Raw genomic sequence first — 21813 nt, 5'->3', positions numbered from 1 at the left:
CCTCGCTGCCGGTATGAGGGAAAATTCGGCGGCCATTTTAGAAGTGCCTGATTGCGATGCCGTTTCGTCGGAGGAGGGAGAGGACCTCCCACCGCTGTCCCCACCGGACCTTAGCCCCCACAGACCCCGCGGTTTATCGGGGCTTCTAGATTTGCCACCTATGGGAGCCAAGGGAGGTTCTTTAAAAAGACCTCATCCATTTACCTCACAATTTGTTCTTTTGCTCCATAAGGCCTATATGGAGGCCGAAGCTGAATGGGAGCAGGGTGCTCCTGCCCCAGATAAATGTGGCAAAATTTCTACTAACTTGGGAGGGGATCCAAATCCAGACCCTCCTCCTCCTAAACCTTTACGGCATATAGCTCCGGACCCTATTTCACCGGACCCACCCGTTCCGGATTCTGGTATGGAGGTGGGGGGTACGGACCCAGCTGACCCAGTTGAAGGGTTTCATTCTTCGGTTATTTCATAAAGAAGAATTAGATCCCTTGATCATTCATGTTCTTCAAGAACTAAGAATTCCGGTACCCCAGATTGAAACGAATTCCCAGCCAGGGGATTTTGAGTTAGACGGGCTTGCACACCCTCACATGCTTTTCCTTTTCACAATAAACTGTTTCAGCTTGTATCCAAGGAATGGGATAATCCGGAGGCTACTCTGAGTCAGCCGCGCTATGGATAAGCTTTACCCACTCCCTGCTGATTCTTTGGAGCTCCTTAGGGTGCCAAAGGTGGATTCGGCGGTCACTGCCATGGCAAAACATACCACCATCCCCGTAACTGGGGGTACGGCCCTTAAGGATCTTCAAGATCGGAAGTTGGAGATGTTGCTTAAGCGAATCTTTGAGGTTTCAGCATTGGGAGTACGGGCGGCCGTATGGTACAAAGGGCTACCCTTCGCTGGGTACAACAGTTGTTGACATCTCAGGATCTGCCTCCGGGGGAAGCTGAGCAAGCAAACCGCATAGAATCCGCGGTGGCCTACGCCGCGGATGCCTTCTATGATCTCCTCCGCACTTCGGCATGGTCTATGTCTTCAGCAGTGTCCGCACGGCGGTTACTCTGGCTGCGTCACTGGGCAGCAGACTCTTCCTCCAAGGCCCAACTCGGTTCCTTTCCTTTTCGGGGCAAACTATTATTTGGCACCGAGTTAGAAGACCTTATTCGATCTTTGGGGGAGAATAAGGTGTTCAAGTTGCCAGAGGACAAGCCGAGATTTTTTCGTACTTCGGGTAACTTTCGCGGGCGATTTCGCGGGCAGCGCCGTTTTCGATCGGGGAGGGGTTCCTCTTACGCTTCAAGACAGCCGTCTACGCGTTCCCAAGCATGGACTCCTTCCTTGCGTGGTAGAAGGCCAGCCCGCACAGGGGCGTCTCATACCTTCGCCACCTCTAAGGCGGCTCAATGAAGGGACGCAGGTCCATTCCTCCGTCCCAGAGGTCGGAGGACGACTCTCTTACTTTCGGGAGGAATGGGCCGCAATTACCACCGACCAATGGGTCCTCGACATTATAACTCACGGATACGCCTTAGATTTTGCACGGCCCCGGCGCGATTTCTTCCTTATCTCTCCCAGCGGTTCTCTGGTAAAACAACAGCGGATTGCTCAAACCCTGCAGCGGTTGCAGGCGATGGGAGCCATAGTGCCAGTACCGCCCGCCGAACAACGCACAGGCCGTTATTCCATCTATTTCATCGTTCCCAAAAAGGAGGGCACATTCCGCCCTATTCTGGATCTCAAGCGGGTCAACAAGGCATTGCGCATTCCGCGGTTTCGGATGGAAACCCTGCCTCAGTCATCGCTGCGGTCCACAAAGGAGAGTATTTGGCTTCCTTAGATCTCACAGAGGCTTACTTGCACATAGGAATACAAGAGTTCCATCAACGATTTCTCCGCTTTATGGTCCTGGGATCTCATTTCCAGTTCTGTGCCCTTCCGTTCGGTCTGGCGACCGCTCCGAGAGTATTCACCAAGGTAATGGTGGTGGTGGCAGCGAGCCTCCGGAGGGACGGAGTATTGGTCCACCTGTATTTGGACGACTGGCTCATTCGGTCAAAATCGCGTCGTCTCTGCAAGGTCGCAATTCAGACAGTACTCCACCGACTACACTCCTTGGGTTGGGTAGGCAATTATCCCAAGAGCCAACTGATTCCCTCCCAGAGTTTGGAATTTCTGGGCGCCTCGTTCGATTCAAGAGTGGGAAAAGTTTTCCTGCCGCAGGCAAGGATGGAGCGTCTGATGGCGCACGTTCGTCGTCTCCTAGCCCTTCCCTTGCCAGTGGTATGGGATTATTTACAGGTTCTTGGTTATATGGCGTCCACCCTGGATTTGGTTCCGTGGTCTTTTGCGCATATGCGGCCGCTACAGAGGGCGCTTCTGTCGCGTTGGGATCCCAAATCAGAGGAGTTTCAGATATCTTTGCCACTCCTACACCCAGCAAGGACCAGTCTGCAATGGTGGTTGGATCCGGTCCACTTGCTCCAAGGCATCGATTTGGAACCACCCCAATGGATCATTGTCACGACCGATGCCAGTCTGACGGGGTGGGGAGCAGTCTGTCAGTCTCAATCCGCTCAGGGACGTTGGACGCTTTCTCAGGCCAAGTGGTCTATCAATCGTTTGGAAACCAGGGCGGTTCGCCTAGCGTTACAGCACTTCCTGCCTTTGATTCGGAACAGAGCGGTTCGGGTTTTGTCCGACAATGCAACCACGGTGGCGTATATAAATCGGCAAGGCGGTACAAGGAGTCTTCCGGTAGCAACTGAAGCCAGCCAACTGATGGATTGGGCAGAGGAGCACCTGTCTCGGATTGCTGCGTTGCACATCGCCGGAGTCGACAACATTCAAGCAGACTATCTCAGCCGGCAGCGATTAGATCCGGGAGAGTGGGAACTATCTCCCGAGGCACTCAGACTCATCTGTCACCGGTGGGGGACCCCCCGGTTGGACCTCATGGCGACTCGTTCGAATGCCAAGGCGGTTCGCTTCTTCAGTCGCAGAAGGGAACACGGGTCGGAAGGCGTGGACGCGCTAGTTCTTCCCTGGCCCGCGCAAGTTCTTCTGTACGTGTTTCCACCGTGGCCATTGGTGGGAAAAATATTGCGTCGGATCGAATCCCACACAGGACCCGTCGTTCTGGTAGCTCCGGAGTGGCCAAGGAGGCCATGGTTCGCCGACCTCATCAACCTAGCGGTGGACGGCCCCTTGCGTCTCGGTCATCTGCCTCGTCTCCTACGGCAGGGTCCAGTATTTTTCGACCAGGCCGATCGCTTTTGTCTAGCGGCTTGGCTTATGAGAGGCGGCAATTGAGAAAGAGGGGATATTCTGAGTCGGTCATTACTACTCTTCTACAGGCTCGGAAGCCCTCTACCTCGGTTGCTTATGTCAGGGTATGGAAAGTTTTTGACTCTTGGTGCCAGGGTTTGAAAGTGTCGTCACGGCAGGCTACGGTCTCTCATATTCTGGCTTTTTTGCAAGAAGGTCTAAAGAAAGGTTTGTCCTATAATTCTCTTCGTGTGCAGGTGGCAGCCTTAGGCTGTTACCGCGGTAAACTTGACGGACTTTCCATTGCCATGCACCCGGATGTTGCACGATTTTTAAAAGGAGTTAAACATTTGCGACCTCCGGTACGCCCTATCTGTCCTTCTTGGAGTTTAAATTTGGTTCTCCGGGGTCTATGTACTTCTCCGTTTGAACCGCTACGAAGGGCTACTCTCAAAGATCTCACTCTCAAAACAGTTTTTCTTGTCGCTATTTGTTCTGCTCGCAGAATCTCTGAACTTCAGGCGTTATCCTGTAGAGAACCTTTTCTCCGTATTTCTGACTCGGGGGTTTCTCTGCGTACCGTTCCTTCCTTTTTGCCTAAGGTAGTTTCCGCCTTTCACGTCAACCAGACTGTGGACCTACCGGCCTTTGCGGTGGATGGTGCTGAGGTGTCTCGGCACCCGGAGCTTCGCAGGTTGGATGTTCGAAGGACACTCTTACGGTACCTGGACATTACCAACCCTTTTCGGTTGTCTGATCATCTTTTTGTCTTGTGGAATGGTCCAAAGAAAGGCAATAAAGCTTCCAAGGCTACTATAGCCCGCTGGTTGAAGGAGGCGATTGTTTCTACTTACATTTCTCAAGGTCGCGCCGTTCCGGACGGTCTTAAGGCTCATTCTCTGCGTTCCCAAGCGGCGTCTTGGGCTGAGAGTGGTTTTATTTCCTCTCAGGAAATTTGCCGGGCGGCTACTTGGAAGTCGTTGCACACTTTTGCTAGACATTACCGATTGGACGTCCGCGCTCCGCCGGTAGACTCGTTTGGCAGTGGTGTGCTTCGTGCGGGACTGTCAGGATCCCACCCCGTTTAGGGCAGCTTGGGTACTTCCCAGCAGTCTGGACTGATCCTGGTACGTACAGGGAAAGGAAAATTATGTTCTTACCTGATAATTTTCGTTCCTGTAGTACCAAGGATCAGTCCAGACGCCCGCCCATGTCAGTGCAGAGTCCCGCGTCTGTCGTGTTTCCTTTTCAGATTCCATTGTTTTTTCCGAGCACTTGTTCTATTTTTCATATGGTTATGTTTCATGGCTTTTGCCTGGTTTCCTCGTTTTCCACATGTTCATATTTATCTTGATCTAGTCACAGAGTTTGCCATTGTTCCTAAATTCATACTGCTTTGTTATGGATTATACCGAAGGATCGCAGGGGGCGCACCAGGGTATATGAGTGGTGCCTTTTCAGTTTCTCTCTGACTCCATCTGCTGGACGGGAGGCATAACCCAGCAGTCTGGACTGATCCTTGGTACTACAGGAACGAAAATTATCAGGTAAGAACATAATTTTCCTTTTCTGGTTAGACGGCCATATGAATGGGATATTTATGCTGCCTGGAGCCAGGGTAATGACCTCTTGAATGTCCCTCCCAACCTCACATAAAGGTGTCACAAAGAGACATCAGCCACTGAATGATGAGCTCATAGGGGTCCCTGACATTCCCCAGTGGAAGTGTGTTTCACTTTGCTGTTGTCCTACAAAGGTGGCCTGGTCTCAAGGAAGGAGTGCACAAGATTTTGGAGCTTCTTGGGGCATAAAAGGATCCTTAGAGTGGAAGAGGCAATTAGGTAAAGAGTAGTGAGAGGGGAGTTAGTCCCAGGCACCTTGCAATTTTCAGACTAAGACTTGCCAGACTGGGAGATCCACTTCTGAGTTGCTGTTTAGATAGGGTCTGCAGGAGCTGGATTGTGTCTGTTCTTGTTCCACTTTGTCTGCAGAGATCTGCAGGTGCCAGGTACCAATAAGAGCAGAGTCCCTCTGCTAGGGAGGGGTTGGTGAAGAAACCCCCCATAGTGTATAAATGTTTGCATTGACTGAGCTTCTGGACCCTGTTCTGCATTCTCTTTTCTGTATGGACTGCATCAAATACTTCAGTAAAAAGATTTATTTTTGGAGAATATTATATGTGGACTGTGTGTTGCTGAGCAGGTCTAACGAAATCCGTATTGTGTGGCCGGATAACTGCTACTTAATCAGATATCTTTAAAAGATATCCAGCTAAGTAGCACCAACATCAGAAATCGAAAGCTGGAAAATAAAGGGGCCTGTGAGCCAATCCCCTCACGCCATGCAATAAACAAATTAGGGGGTCGCGCTGGCAAGGAGGCGCTAGGGTCGCTAGCGTGACCTTAGCGCCTCCTTACTAACGCGACCCCACGGTTACCGGAGGACTGCCGGTTATGAACATCGATGCCGATAAACTCATTCCTGCAGCCGGCCGGTTATGAAAACTGACGGCGAGCCTATCAGCGTCGGTCTTCACAGCGGCCGGCAGAGGCTTTTTTTTCTTTTTTTTTTTTAACTTTAAAAAAAGTACAGAAAAGCAGTTTTTTCTGCTTTTCTGTACTTTTTTCAGTGCCCTCAGCTATTAACGCCTGCTCCAGGCGTCTGAGACGCACATTTATTTTTTAGCATTTTCATGTGATGAGCGCTATCTCATTCCCTCCACGTTGGACGCGCGTTAAATAAGCGCTAAACCCCCTATGGCATTAGGGGTGGATTAGTGCCTATTTAACCCGCATTTGACAGCAGCTTAAACAGTGCACTCGGCAGAGCCCTCTGCATTGCATCGGCCCTAAGACCCTCTTGGGCCATGATCTTCTCATCTCCCAAAATCTTTTAATGGCCACAGGCCACTAACCTATTTTGTAAAAACTGACCTATCAGCCTGCCCCCTCCCTTCCCTCCCCCCCACCTGCAAAGATTGTGCCAGCACAGATCCCACCCATTACTAGAGCAGTGCTGCAAGCACTAGGAGCAGGGTCCCTTGCTCCCAGCAATAGTTATTTAAGCAACTTGTATTGCACCAATCCACAAACCTTGGTAGATAACAGTAATACATACATAGAAAGGAGGAGCATGCAGTAATACATACACAGAAAGGAGGAGCATGCAGTAGTACATACATAGAAAGGAGGAGCATGCAGTAGTACATACATAGAAAGGAGGAGCATGCAGTAGAAAGGAGGAGCATGCAGTAATACATACATAGAAAGGAGGAGCATGCAGTAGTACATACATAGAAAGGAGGAGCATGCAGTAGAAAGGCGGAGCATGCAGTAGTACATACATAGAAAGGAGGAGCATGCAGTAATACATACATAGAAAGGAGGAGCATGCAGTAGTACATACATAGAAAGGAGGAGCATGCAGTAATACATACATAGAAAGGAGGAGCATGCAGTAGTACATACATAGAAAGGAGGAGCATGCAGTAATACATACATAGAAAGGAGGAGCATGCAGTAGTACATACATAGAAAGGAGGAGCATGCAGTAGTACATACATAGAAAGGAGGAACATGCAGTAGTACATACATAGAAAGGAGGAACATGCAGTAGAAAGGAGGAGCATGCAGTAGTACATACATAGAAAGGAGGAGCATGCAGTAGAAAGGAGGAGCATGCAGTAGTACATACATAGAAAGGAGGAGCATGCAGTAATACATACATAGAAAGGAGGAGCATGCAGTAGTACATACATAGAAAGGAGGAGCATGCAGTAATACATACATAGAAAGGAGGAACATGCAGTAATACATACATAGAAAGGAGGAGCATGCAGTAGTACATACATAGAAAGGAGGAGCATGCAGTAATACATACATAGAAAGGAGGAGCATGCAGTAGTACATACATAGAAAGGAGAGCATGCAGTAATAGACAGTGTACAAAATATAAGATGGAATTAAAAATAACTCTGTACAATAGAAAAGAAAGGGGGGCTCTGCGCTGGTCACCATCCTTGCACGTGGGTGAAAGGGAAGGGAGGGAGCAAGCTGATACGGCAATTTTTAAAAAACTGGGACAGGGGCCTCTGGGCCATTAAAAGATTTTGGGTGGTGAGGAGACCATGGTCCGAGAGGGTCTTAGTTAGATATTTGGGGGAGGGGATTAACCCATTGGCCCCTTGGCCACTTTATTTTCCAGCTTTTAATTTCTGATGACAGCGCTACTTAGCTGGAAATCTTTTAAAGATATTCGGTTAAGTAGCAGTTATCGGCCTCACAAGGTCAATCATAGCCGGTTAGGTTTTTTTTCTTATGCAGCTATAAGTCGCCGGATAACTTTAAGCTGGATAACGTGTCCACTAATCGGCTTACTGAATATGGACCGCCACAAATGTAAGGGCGTTGAAAGAACGCCAGGAACATGGGTCACAGTCTGGCCCCTAAACTGCCCCGTGAGCCCCTGCATGTAACCGGAGGCTGGAGCAGGAGTTACGCCTGGCTTTCTGTGACCCTAAATGACCTCTTTCACTTTCTTCTCACAGTACTACTTTTCCACTATTAAAACAGGACTAATTGACGAGGTGTGCTTACCTGATAATAGCGGCCCTGGTGCGTGCAGCCACATTGTGCTGCCGGGATGCAGGCATTCCCACTCCTCAATAGCCCGGGCTTGCAGAAGCAGCCTTCAGTGCAAACAGAATCACAGAGCAAATGCACTAAGGAGGAAGCACAGACATCCTGACATGGGAATCCACAAAGCTCATAGTGACTGTGCACTGGGCACTGAAGCGCTAGAAAAAGACAAGAGTGGTTTTCCTTAGAGCAGCAGCAAAGAAAATGCCCAAAATGTGGACTGGTCCACCATGTCCTAGATTGAGTAGAGCCAACTGAGAGTCCTAGAATTAGGTAACTTAAGTCAAACTAGACCTTTCCAACCCTGATGTAGGATGCCAAGCCCAGTCAAATTTTCACACAATGAATCTGCATGAGAAACCCAGGATATGCAATTTTATCTCAGGCATATTATTTATTATGGGTGTCCTGAAAACCCAGTTAGCTTGGGAAGCCCTGCTGAATAGTAAAGGGATCATCTCCTGGGGCTGGCTGCACATGAATTCTTCTCCATCAAGGTTTATTTTATAAGACCAAGAGTTTAGCCAGGCTGGACAGCATGTGTCTCGGGGCTGCACCTCTGAATTTTGTGATATTGCCATCAGGGACTACTGTTAATGTTTATCTTTTCTATAGCGATACTAGAAGTCCACGGCTCTGTACGGGCTGATCCAGGCTTGCTTTGACCCTTACTGCTCTATGGACGTGTCAATCCTATTTTTTTTTTGTTTTACGATGCTGGAGCTACAAGTCCACGTATGCACCTGGATAAAACCAGAACTAGCTCAGCCTATTGCTCCTAATCTGGGCTTTCTTAGCAACTCTACACCAGGAATTCTTAGCTGTACACTGGCTTGGTGAGTAATGGTAGCGTTAATAAATAATAAAATTAATTTGCTGCCTCCAGGCCTTGTGAATGCTTCTTGTTAACCAGCAGAAGCTGTGTCACGTCTTAAAGGTAGGGCAGCTCAGGAACCACTTGGGTTTATTGGCCTGTCAAAAGGGGTATATTCACCTCAACCGAATAATGAGCCACCCTTAAATTCTGAATAAGAAATTAGCCTTTTATGTTCTTGCTTACCACAGAAAGAGTAATTTCTCCAGGGGGACAGGGTCACATTGCCTGCCTGGCACACTGCGGCATAGGTCTCAATGGCGTGACATAGGATGCTGCTGTCCCCTCCTGAGAGACAGAAATTGTAAACACAGTCTGAGAAATAGGGGCCCGGGTCGACACGTGAGTGACAGGAGGAGAAGGAGCCCTCGGGATCCCAGATCATCCAGCAGAGGGCCTGAGAATGAACAATGTCCTGCTTTCCGCACGCAGGATTAGCGTCATTGCCACAGCTGCTGGCATCGTCTGTCTCCCAGAAAGAGTTGCCAGCCAATCCATCATTGTGATCAGTGAAGGGAGTAGAAGCCGCGCCACTGGCGTTCCCGCAGAGCCCGCAGACCTGTCCCCTGTACTGCACAGGAAGGGACAGGAAGAGGCCGTAGTCCGTGTTGTAGCTCACAGTCAGGCCAAAATCTGTTTTCAGCACTATGTAAACTCCTTGCTGATATATAAATGTTTTATTGTTGAGGTTTACTGGAAGAGTTTCTGTCACACTGTTAATCTGTCATAATTAGAAATACAATTTGTTGGAGAAAGTTCATTTTTTTTAACAGTGAGCTTCAGATGTATGAACAGGTTCGAAATGTCAATTCTAAAAATAATTTGAAAATGAGGGTTATTGTTAAGCATACTGATTATACACTCTTGTAGCCAAAGCATTGTAAAAAATAATTAAAAGACCAATCTAGTAACATAATAATGATGGCAGAAAAGGCCAAATAGTTCATGCAGTCTGGTCAGTAAGTTTCTTATGGCAGTAACTGCTGCTCTGTACAGGTTTCCCCCATATTTAAGGACAGTAACTGCTGCGCCATTCTGTTATCTCCCAAGACTTATATAAAAGAGTAGTAATATTTACAAACAAAAGCAAGCGATTCCCAAACCCATAACACAATTACTGCTATCTATACATATATATGGGGTAAGCAGTCTTTTTTATAATTCTTTCACTTAGACAGTGCTGCTTGAACATGCTTTGCTTTTGGACTCTTGTACATCTTCCCTAATGTCTATGTATCAGTACCCCAGACTGTAAAAGTGGGGGCCCAGGTTTGGCTGTCATCTGAATCCAATTCCCCTTTTTTCTACAACAGAAAGAGGCAGAACTGGATTCCTAATACACACAGCTCCTCCAGAGAGCGAACACTGATGAGCGGCTGCAAAGATACACACACGCTTTTACAGGTCGCGCTTCCTAGCAGGCTTTCATGAGGAAAGTACCCAGGTTAACGTTCAACCCTCTTCTCTAATACTTCTGTCAGTTTCAGGATATACACAATGAATATGCATGAGATAGATTTGCATACAACAAAGCAGTCCCTTCAAATCTATCTCATGCATATTCACTGTGCATATCCTGAAAACCACCTGGCTGGGGGTAGTTGAGGATAAGACTGAACACCCACATAGACAGGGACAGATACACGCCAATTTTATATCCTGCACCCACATACTCGTGCATGTATGCTCCTAATTTTGAGTGTACCACACAGCAGGGAAATGTCGGCTTTGGGACTTGCAATTAAGGGAAGTTTATAACATACACATGTCTAGGCCATGAGGACTTTCACCAGTTTGGCCACCAGTCTGGCCAGTCTAGAGCTAGGTCCTCCAAACCATTCTGGCTCTTTAGCCTGTACTCCCCCCAGTTAACCCAGAACCCTCAAGCTCGTCCTAAATGCCTGGATATAATTTTATTCAGACTTACACCTCCTCCATAGCAGAGGTAAATTTGCCAGAAGTCTAAGAAGTAAGATGGGAGAGTTAGAGTGTATAGTAGTAAATGATGAGATTGACAGAGACTTGGTGGAAGGAGGATAAACAATGGGTCAGTGCTATATCAGGATACAAATTATATCGCAATGATAGGGAGGATTAACTTGGTGGGGGTGCGGCACTTTATATCCAGGAGGGTATAGAGTCCAATAGGATAAAGATCATACAAGAGACTAAATGTTCAGTAGAATCTTTATGGGTAGAAATCCCATGTGTGTTGGGTAAGAGTATAGTGAGAGAAGTATACTTCCATCCACCTGGCAAAATGGTCAGACAGATGATGAAATGCTAAGAGAAATCAGGGAAGCTAACCAATTTGGCAGTGCAATAATAATAGAAGATTTCAATTACCCCAATATTGACTGGGTAAATGTAACATCAGGACTTGCTAGAGACATAAAGTTCCTGGATGTAATAAATGACTGCTTCATGGAGCAATTAGTTCAGGAACCAACAAGAGAGGGAGCTATTTTAGATTTAATTCTTAGTGGAACGCAGGATTTTGTGAAAGGGGTAACAGTAGTGGGACCACCTGGCAACAGTGATCATAACATGAGCAAATTTAAACTAATAACTGGAAGTAAATCTACAGCTCTAACACTAAATTTTCAAAAGGGAAACTTTGATAAAATGAGGAAAATAGAAAAAAACTGAAAAGTGCAGCTGCAAAGGTTAAAAGTGTTTAACAGGCATGGACATTGTTTAACAATACAATCCAAGAGGCACAGTTCAGATGTACTCCACGCATTAAGAAAGGTGGAAAGAAGGTAAAATGATTACCATCATGGTTAAAAGGTGAGGTGAGAGGCTATTTTAGCCAAAAAAAAATCCTTCAAAAATTGGAAGAAGGATCCATCTGAAGAAAATAGAATAAAACATAAGCATTGTCAAGTAAAGTGTAAAACATTGATAAGACAGGCAAAGAGAGAATTGGAAATGAAGTTGGCAATAGAGGCAAAAACTCATAATAAAAAAAACTTTTAAAAATATATCCGAAGCAAGAAACCTGTGAGGGAGTCGGTTGGACCATTAGATGACCGAGGGGTTAAAGGGGCTCTTAGGGAAGATAAGGCCATTGCAGAAAGACTAAATGAATTCTTTGCTTCCGTGTTAACTAATGAGGATGTTGGGGAGATACCAGTTCTGGAGATGGTTTTCAAGGGTGATGAGTCAGATAAACTGAACCAAATCACTGTGAACCTGGAAGATGTACTAGGCCAGATTGACAAACTAAAGAGTAGCAAATCACCTGGACCGAATGGTAGGCATCCTAGGGTACTTAAGCACTCAAAAATGAAATTTCTGATCTATTAGTTAAAATTTGTAACCTATCATTAAAATCATGCATTGTACCTGAAGACTGGAGGGTGGCCAATGTAACCCCAATATTTAAAAAGGGTTCCAGGGGCGATCTGGGTAACTATAGACCAGTGAGTCTGACTTCAGTGCCGGGAAAAATAGTGGAAACTATTCTAAAGATCAAAATCATAGAGCATATAGAAAGACATGGTTTAATGGAACACAGTCAACATGGATTTACCCAAGGGAAGTCTTGCCTTACAAATCTACTTCATGTTTTTGAAGTGGATAATAAACATGTGGATAAAGGTGAACCGATAGATGTAGTGTATTTGGATTTTCAGAAGGCATTTGACAAAGTCCCTCATGAGAGGTTTCTAAGAAAACTAAAAAATCATGGGATAGGAGGCGATGTCCTTTCGTGGATTACAAACTGGTTAAAAGACAGGAATCAGAGAGTAGGATTAAATGGTCAATTTTCTCAGTGGAAAAGGGTAAACAGTGGAGTGCCTCAGGGATCTGTACTTGGACCGGTGCTTTTCAATATATTTATAAATGATCTGGAAAAGAATACAACAAGTGAGGTTATCAAATTTGCGGATGATACAAAATTGTTCAGAGTAGTTAAATCACAAGCAGATTGTGATACATTACAGGAGAACCTTGCGAGTCTGGAAGATTGGGCATCCAATTGGCAGATGAGATTTAATGTGGACAAGTGTAAGGTGTTGCGTATAGGGAAAAATAACCCATGCTGTAGTTACACGATGTTAGGTTCCATATTAGGAGCTACCACCCAGGAAAAAGATCTAGGCATCATAGTGGATAATACTTTGAAATCATCGGCTCAGTGTGCTGCAGCCATCAAAAAGCAAACAGAATGTTAGGAATTATTAAGAAGGGAATGGTTAATAAAACGGAAAATGTCATAATGGCTCTGCATCGCTCCATGGTGAGACCGCACCTTGAATACTGTGTACAGTTCTGGTCACCGCATCTCAAAAAATATATAGTTGTGATGAAGAAGGTACAGAGAAGGGCAACCAAAATGATAAAGGGGATGGAACAGATCCCCTTTGAGGAAAGGCTGAAGAGGTTAGGGCTGTTCAGCTTGGAGAAGAGACGGATGACGGGGGATATGATAGAGGCCTTTAAGATCATGAGAGGTCTTGAATGAGTAGATGTGAATCGGTTATTTACACTTTTGAATAATAGAAAGACTAGGGGTCACTCCATGAAGTTAGCAAGTAGCACATTTAAGAGTAATCGGAGAAAAGTCTTTTTCACTCAACGCACAATTAAGCTCTGGATTTTGTTGCCAGAAGATGTGGTTAGTGCAGTTAGTGTAGCTGGGTTCAAAAAAGGTTTGGATAAGTTCTTGGAGAAGTCCATTAATGGCTATTAATCAAGTTTACTTAGGGAATAGCCACTGCTATTAATTGCATCAGTAGCATGGGATCTTCTTAGAGTTTGGGTAATTGCCAGGTTATTGTGGCCTGGTTTGGCCTCTGTTGGAAACAGGATGCTGGGCTTGATGGACCCTTGGTCTGACCCAGCATGGCAATTTCTTATGTTCTTATATCTGGACATGCGCGTAGCTACTTGTGCCTATAAATCTTGGCCCCGCCCCTGGAACTCCCATTACCCGCCCACATTCTGCCCCTTTTTTCTCTGACGCGAGATATTAGTGATCGGTACTTGTGCGCATTTGATAAAATTGGGTGGACATGTGCCAGATGCGTGCACATCTCCCAATAATGGTGCTGACAGCTTTTAAAATTCACCTTTAAGTAAGCAGAAAGTGCCTTTATATTTTGCACTTGCTCTATGAGAGGGCAGGAGGAGCATTTGAAAATGGAGCGTCCTTATACTGTTTCCTCTCCACCCCTTCAGCACTATGGGAGCTCGTACATACCTTTAGCTGGCAGAGGGGCGCAGTTTTATGTTATCCCTTTTAACTGGGTAAATACCTTTGATAATTATCCTCTGAATAACTTTAGAATTTAGTCCAGACACTGGGATGAACAGCTGGAATCTAGTGATAGTGCTGGGGCTCAGAGATAAAAGTACCCCAGCACCACATTGGGGCATGAGGTTAGTACTCGATCAAAGGGAAAAGGGTCCCCACTGGATCGGTACTGGCCCAGAAGGAAGCATACTCCTTCCACCATGCTGGCCACCAGGGCAGCACTGGTTCACAAGGAAGTGTCTACCCCTACCCCTGCTGCAGCATTAGGTCAGAACTGGCTCAGAGGGGACATGCTAGGACATTTGTTCACTTCCAAGCATGCATTAACATAGCATTATTATCTATAGCTTACTATTGTACGCCCCTAGCAACAATAGAACAAGCAGCTGATAGGCCTCTAACTCTGACTACCAGAACAGTTCACTTGTTTGACAAAAGCCACGTGGTCAGGTAATCAAACGTTTTGCTCTTTGCTCTCTCTCCACTTTACCTTAGCAGTCTCATGTTGTCCTCTTTGAAGCTGTATCCGCATGCTGTTCATCTGGATAAACACTTTTGCAGCCACCGAGACAGGAATGCCTGGGATTTTATCATTCTCAACTTCCACTCTAAAGAAGGGTAAATGCTGTGATTCTCCACACGGCTCGGCCAGAGTGTATCTGCAGGAGCCCTGGAAAGCATATCTTTTGCCATCAAAGGTGGTGTAATACAGGCCTCCAGAAGCTTGGCAGATGTCATCTGGTAGGACATGACACCCGTAAACACCACTGAAGATGCCACATGATTCACCCTGTGCACAAGTGGCTTTGGAGCACAGAACTGCTTGGGTTATTTCATCACATCTGCAGAACATTTCACAACCGTCTCCATCCCAGAAGGTTTCTCCTGCCCGGTAATATCTGCCTTTGTGGCTGCAACCACACTGATGCTGAGGCACACAGTCAGCAGCACTCAGTGCGTAGCCACTGTCACACTGGCATCCTTCTAAGCAAGCATTGAGGCAGTTGGCGGGAAGCGTTGGCTTGGAGCAAGATGCAGAGCAGGAAGAACCACAGAGCTCATAGTGTGTGTTTGCTGGGCAACTCATTTCTGTAAGAAGTTTGGAAACACATACAAATGTATACAGCATGCAGATTACTCAAAACTCACAAGGAGGCAGAAAAAGACAAGAAAACAGCTGGATGAATGACAACGGAGAAGGATGTGTACAATGGTAAGACAGAAAGAATGAAGACTAAACTGGAGATGTTAAAATAAGTGTTGGGATGAGGATATCTGCAAGAAATTGAAATGGAAATATAATCGGAGAAAGTTCTTTTTCACTCAACGCACAATTAAACTCTGGAATTTGTTGCCAGAGAATGTGGTTAGTGCAGTTAGTATAGCTGTGTTTAAAAAAGGATTGGATAAGTTCTTGGAGGAGAAGTCCATTACCTGCTATTAAGTTCACTTAGAGAATAACCACCGCTATTACTAGCAATGGTAGCATGGGATAGACTTCGTTTTTGGGTACTTGGCAGGTTCTTATGGCCTGGATTGGCCACTGTTGGAAACAGGATACTGGGCTTGATGGACCCTTGGTCTAACCCAGTATGGCCTGTTCTTATGTTCTTATATGAATAGAAATGAAAGGATGAGTTGAAGGTTTGAGGGCCATGTGGGATACATGGACCAGAGATGTGCAAAATGATAAGAGATATCATGAAAATTAATGTATTGTATAGCGAGAAGTGGAATGAGTTGGGTAAGGAGATAAAAAAGAAATGGATAAGAAAGACAAGTAAGAAGGAAATGGATAGATGGATGCAGAGAATTAAGATAGATCAGCGCATGCGACCTACAGATGACAGCTTACCACAGCCAGTTACGTTTCTCCAGTGATGAATGGCTATGCCGTGCCTCTGGCACTCTTGAGCATACCTCTGAATTGCTCCACAGAGGGTCTGCTGGTTGCCGTCTGTCAAGCATGCATCATGCATACAGTTATTGAGGTAGACCTGAGGGTCTAAGGTTTTAGCACAATCTCTGAAAGGACCTTCTGCACTGGCGATGACCCCACAGTATCTCAGAGATCCATACTGGGCTTTCCTTTCCTCACTACACGCAGACAGATGAAGAGTGGCTGCACAGATGAAAGAGAAGCCGCCCTGCCACCAGCTGTTTCCGACACTGGCTGCATCACCAACCGCAGGGGCATCAGGAGTCCTGAGGTCATCATCACTCTTATAGCCACTGAAGTCCCCGCAAAGCCCACAGAGGAAGCCAGAATAGATCCTGGGTATATTCACTGTCAGGAAGCGATTCCAGTCATACAAAACAGAGAAGCCAAAATCCGTCTTGACCACTGTGGAGAAGCTACTATAATAGACCTGCACTTTTCCTGAATGAAGGGTAATGGGCAAATTATAGTAGGTTCCATTCACCTGAAAAAGTCAAGGATGTATTTGTGAATTTTATAATGAGCTACTATGAGTTAATGTAAATGTTTTATTTTATGTATTCCTCTATTTTTCAGTTTTTGTGCTATCTGATATTGTACTATGTGTTATTTCTGTAAATTGCTCTGAGCAATTTTTTAAATCTGGAAAAGGGGATTCATAAATAATTATAAATAAAAAAAAATCTGGGCAGGGGTAGATGGCTCAGTGGTTTGAAACAGGTTTAGAGCCTTCACTGCCAAGTCCCTGGTTCAAATTATATTTTGACTGATAGTGACTAAAGTCCTCATTATCTGATAGCTGCCTGGCTTTTGTAAAACCCAGTGCTTCAGTCCAAATCTCCACTAGACAGGTATCCACATTGCCAAATTACTACTTGTGTTTGCAATCTCAGTAGACAGGCGAAAACTGCTCATTCATGGAAATTTAAGGATAATCCCTTCAGAGCAGGAATGAGGCACATTGGCAAGGTAGGCTGTGAGAAAAACATATACTGCTGTTGCCTGTGCTGTACTTATTCTGTGGTGAAGCTGTGTGTGTGTGTGTGTGTGTGTGTGTGTGAGAGAGAGAGAAGCTTGCACTACTGCTGCTGCCTGTACTGTACTTATTCTGTGGTGAGGCTCTGTGTGTGTGTGTGTATGTGAGGGAAGCTTGCACTACTGCTGTTGCCTGTGCTGTACTTATTCTGTGGTGAAGCTGTGTGTGTGTGTGTGTGTGTGTGTGTGTGAGAGAGAGAGAAGCTTGCACTACTGCTGCTGCCTGTACTGTACTTATTCTGTGGTGAGGCTCTGTGTGTGTGTGTGTATGTGAGGGAAGCTTGCACTACTGCTGCTGCCTGTGCTGTACTTATTCTGTGGTGAGGCTCTGTGTGTGTGTGTGTGTGTGTGAGAGAGAGAGAGAGAAGCTTGCACTACTGCTGCTGCCTGTGCTGTACTTATTCTGTGGTGAGGCTGTGTGTGTGTGTGTGTGTGCATGCGTGAGAAAGGGAAGCTTGCACTGCTGCAGCCTGTGCTGTACTTATTCTGTGGAGAGGCTGTGTGTGTGTGTGTGTGTGTGTGTGTGAGGGAAGTTTGCACTACTGCCTATGCTGTACTTATTCTGTGGTGAGGCTGTGTGTGTGTGTGTGAGAGAGAGAGAGAGAGTGAAGCTTGCACTGCTGCAGCCTGTGCTGTACTTGTTCTGTGGTGAGGCTGTGTGTGTGTGAGAGAGTGAGAGTGAAGCTTGCACTGCTGCTGCCTGTGTGTGTGTGTGTGTGTGTGAGAGAGAGAGAGAGAGTGAAGCTTGCACTGCTGCAGCCTGTGCTGTACTTATTCTGTGGTGAGGCTGTGTGTGTGTGAGAGAGAGTGAGAGTGAAGCTTGCACTGTTGCAGCCTGTGCTCTACTTATTCTGTGGTGAGGCAGTGTGTGTGTGTGTGAGTGAGAGTGAAGCTTGCACTGCTGCTGCCTGTATGTGTGAGAGAGAGAGAGAAGCTTGCACTGCTGCAGCCTGTGCTGTACTTATTCTGTGGTGAGGCTGTGTGTGTGTGTGTGTGAGTGAGAGTGAAGCTTGCACTGTTGCAGCCTGTGCTCTACTTATTCTGTGGTGAGGCAGTGTGTGTGTGTGTGTGAGTGAGAGTGAAGCTTGCACTGCTGCAGCCTGGGCTGTACTTATTCTGTGGTGAGGCTGTGTATGTGTGTGTGTGTATATGTGTGTGTGTGTGTGTGCCTGTGCTGTACTTATTCTGTGGTGAGGCTCTGTGTATGTGTGTGTGTGTGTGAGTGAAGCTTGCACTGCTGCTGCCTGTGCTGTACTTATTCTGTGGTGAGGCAGTGTGTGTGTGTGTGTGTGTGAGTGAAGCTTGCACTGCTGCAGCCTGTGCTGTACCTGTTCTGTGGCGATCATTGTGTGAGGGAAGCTTGCACTGTTTTCTACTTGCATTGTACTTGCTATGTAAACAGAGGATGTAAGGTTTAAGAGTTTTCAGTAGCCTACAATACTTGTTTGGAAAGGCTGTAGATCATAGTGTATCCACAGACTTTGTAGCTAATTGTCAAAGGAAAACTCCCTGTGTATCCTCCCTTTCAATCCTGCCTATCAGGTAAATGGGTACAAGAGTATCTGCTGGTGGTGGTATAGAGGCAGAACCCCATGCAAAGATTTCAACACCACATTTCTACACCTTGTTTCCATCCCCGGGATATGGGTAAATCTAGCAGTGGAGTGAAACTAGGTGGGTAAAGTTATCTGATGTGAGGGGGACTCTCTTCATCCGGGTAACTATTATCCTCTCTATGTTACCTGAACTTTCCCATGCCGCCCCACGGCTATGGAGATGTCTGTGTTGTAGACTTCTATTTGCACCCGCCATGTCCAGGACAGTCTTGTTGAGTTCTGAACTTCATTCTCCACCTTGACATTGAAGAAAGGAAGGTTCCCACTGGTGCCACAACTATTGCTGAGCGTGTAGGTGCAGGCTTCCTGGAAAGTGAATGTGTGCCCATCGAAGGTGTGATAGTGGGTACCTCCTGTTATTAAGCAGGTCCCATAGGGGAAAGGATAGCAACCCCTAGTACCATTCATCACCTTACACAGCTCATATAGTCCACAGGTATAATCGTAGCACTCCATCCCATGGGCTGGCTCCCTGCAGACACAGTGCCTGCTGCAGGTTTCTGTCAGGATGACCTCATCTCCCAGGTTATAGTAGTGACCATCCATGGTGCAGCCACACTGGCTGAGTGGGACGCAGGCTCCACCACTGAGGATATAGCCATTGTTGCACACACAATTCTCCTTGCAGGGCAGGGTGCAATAGTGAGGCGCGGTGGATTCGCTACAGCTGGCAGAACAGGCAGGGGCACAGGGAACATAATGGCTGTTCTCTGGACAAGTGATGGCCTCTAATTCAAATGGAAGAAGATAGATAAATGCATATATTGTTACAATGCAGCACCACACCTGGACCCAGTAAGCCTGGCTGGCAGATTGTTTTGGGATTGAACTGCTGTCTCCTGAAGGACAGAAAGAATTTGGATTCCATGAGTGGCCTCTTTCAGAGGTTCTCTTGGAATATAATCATTCATGTCCTGGGTACAGATAGGGTGTGCAATGCTGATCCATTACATGGGGAGATTGTACCTCAGCTCTGAGCACTGTGCATCTCTGGTAAATATCATCACCGACCCCCAGCTGAGTGCAACCAAATGCACCACAAATGGGAACCCTCCCAGTATCTGCCCTCCCCCACACACCCGTCAGCTGATTGAAACCTTAGCTACCATCCCATAATGACTTCTTTAAGCCACTGAAGGCCCACCCTTCCTCACAAGGACTCTGATAAAGATTTATCTGCAGATAGCTTTTGGATCAAGCAACGGAAATCATGGGAATTCACAAACAGGTTCCTCATCCTAAACCCCACAGCAAGCATGGTCCTTGCTAAGCAGTGTTCAGTACAGGCAAAGAGCATTGTGTAGCCACCCCCAGAGCCAACAACCCATGGAAATCATGGGAATTCACAAACAGGTTCCTCATCCTAAACCCCACAGCAAGCATGGTCCTTGCTAAGCAGTGTTCAGTACAGGCAAAGAGCATTGTGTAGCCACCCCCAGAGCCAACAACCCATGTCGCACATTACACAGGATGGTCTCCTCTACAGACAGAGGGGATTAGTAACTTTGAACGTAACTAAATAGGAAGCAATTACCAATACAATCCGTCCGTGCCCTGACATAGCAGACTGGGCGCTTGCTGCTCCCTGTTTGGGGGGTTTACAGGGCTGGGCCCAGAGTCCTCTGCCTGCACATTTTATGTTGTTGTACACCAAACAGTATGGGCCATGTCTAGGAATCAGGCAAAAAAAGCCTGCACTCAGTTTGTTACCAAATTTCAAAATGCCTCATTCTTTGCCCAGTTTTTCCATTTAGGGCCTTGGAAAGCAAATATCCTCAAGCACTTTCCCTACAGAAGTTATTGATTGCCCAATTATTTTCTCCTTCCAGAGGTTGCAGTCAATTTAATCCTTGGGCAAAAGGTAAGCCATTTCCTAGGGCAATAGTAGAACAAGAAATAATTTCATGACTTGGCACCTCAATTCTGCTTATCTTTCCTTCACGTTTGTTGGGATACTGGGGAGATGGGACTATCTTACATATGGGAAAACAATCGGTCGATCATCTGATTCATGCAACTTCCTTAACTATTGCTTTCCTTTGTAAATCTACACTGTACATTGAGTTTGGGAAAAATGACAAATATTACATCCGAGATGCATCACTTGAATTCCTTATTCATAAAAGCAAAACAAAGTGTCCATGATAATACCTGGAAAAATGGACTTGGCATTAAATGAGATTTAGTCTGCTTTGGAAACAAGAACGTGGGCTGCTAACTGCTTCCTATTGTGCACCAAGTGTTTATATTAATGTCCAGTTGTGCTTTAAAACTGAGATATCTATGTTATACCTAATTATTTCTTCCATGCATTAAAAAAAAAATAAAAGATGCACTATTTCAAAACTGTTTGGCCAACCAGCATGAGGGGACTGACCACCTCTTGGCTTGATCTTTAAATCTGGGCCTTTATGAATTACAATGTACTTACCACAGAAGCTGGCTTTTCTCCATTGTGTAACGGTGCTGTTTGTGTTTTCGCACTGATCCCTATAGGTAGCCAATGCTTGGCAGACCACTCTCTGATTTCCTCCTACCCTACAAAGATCAGAGACACAGCTGTGGATGAAGTTCTCAGGGGATAGGCTGGAAAGGCAAGCAGAGAAAGGTCCAGAGGTGTTCCTCATCCCACCACAGTGCCTGCTGTCATTGTACAGTGCCTGCTGCACAAGAGGACAAGGAGGGGGCAGGTGAGTATCGCTGCATTGGGGGTCGTCATCGACTGCCTGCCAGCTCTTCCAGAAGGCCACTTCCAAGGAAGCCAGTGAGCCTCCAGGAGTCTGGAGAACTTTGCTGGGGCCACTGCACAAACCACAGGTGGAGCTGTAGTACTGGAGGGATACGGTGACTGCCAAACGGTGATGTCCATCATAAGCCACCTCCAGACCAAAGTCAGTGCTGACACGGATGAAGAAACCACTCTGGGAGGCTCTGAGTTTCCCCTCAAGAAGAGTCACAGGGAGCAGGTTCTGGATCCCATTAACCTAAAACATTGCACCAAAATAACATAAATGTATATGCGCACATTTGGAGGGGTTAAAAGAATCTCCGGAAAATATCGAATTTCATGCTCCCCATTAAATAATGCAGGCAACAGACTCAAACTCTGAAAGATTCAGAAATACTCTGCCCTGTTCTATAACATTGACTGCATCTCTACATTCAAAGACTTCAAAAATTCAGC

The 21813-nt window shown here is 46.2% G+C and overlaps 1 protein-coding gene across 2 annotated transcripts in view; it reads right to left on the bottom strand.

Moving 5' to 3' along the window:
* Window positions 1–21813, bottom strand: part of LOC115075917 (alpha-tectorin-like) — a 160805-nt gene that overhangs the window by 73380 nt on the left and 65612 nt on the right. Inside the window, exons 9-14 of one of the 2 annotated variants that reach the window (XM_029576867.1) lie at window positions 21061–21613; window positions 18756–19357; window positions 15895–16462; window positions 14530–15128; window positions 8963–9497; window positions 7861–8060 (exon numbers count right to left, since the gene is read on the bottom strand). In XM_029576867.1, coding sequence (XP_029432727.1) covers window positions 7861–8060; window positions 8963–9497; window positions 14530–15128; window positions 15895–16462; window positions 18756–19357; window positions 21061–21613 — 3057 coding nt within the window. The remainder of the gene's footprint in view (window positions 1–7860; window positions 8061–8962; window positions 9498–14529; window positions 15129–15894; window positions 16463–18755; window positions 19358–21060; window positions 21614–21813) is intronic. The other variant, XM_029576868.1, reaches the window with a different exon arrangement.

The sequence above is a fragment of the Rhinatrema bivittatum genome, chromosome 14, assembly GCF_901001135.1.
Source record: "Rhinatrema bivittatum chromosome 14, aRhiBiv1.1, whole genome shotgun sequence".
Lineage (NCBI taxonomy): Eukaryota > Metazoa > Chordata > Amphibia > Gymnophiona > Rhinatrematidae > Rhinatrema > Rhinatrema bivittatum.
This window is presented reverse-complemented; position numbering and strand designations above follow the sequence as displayed.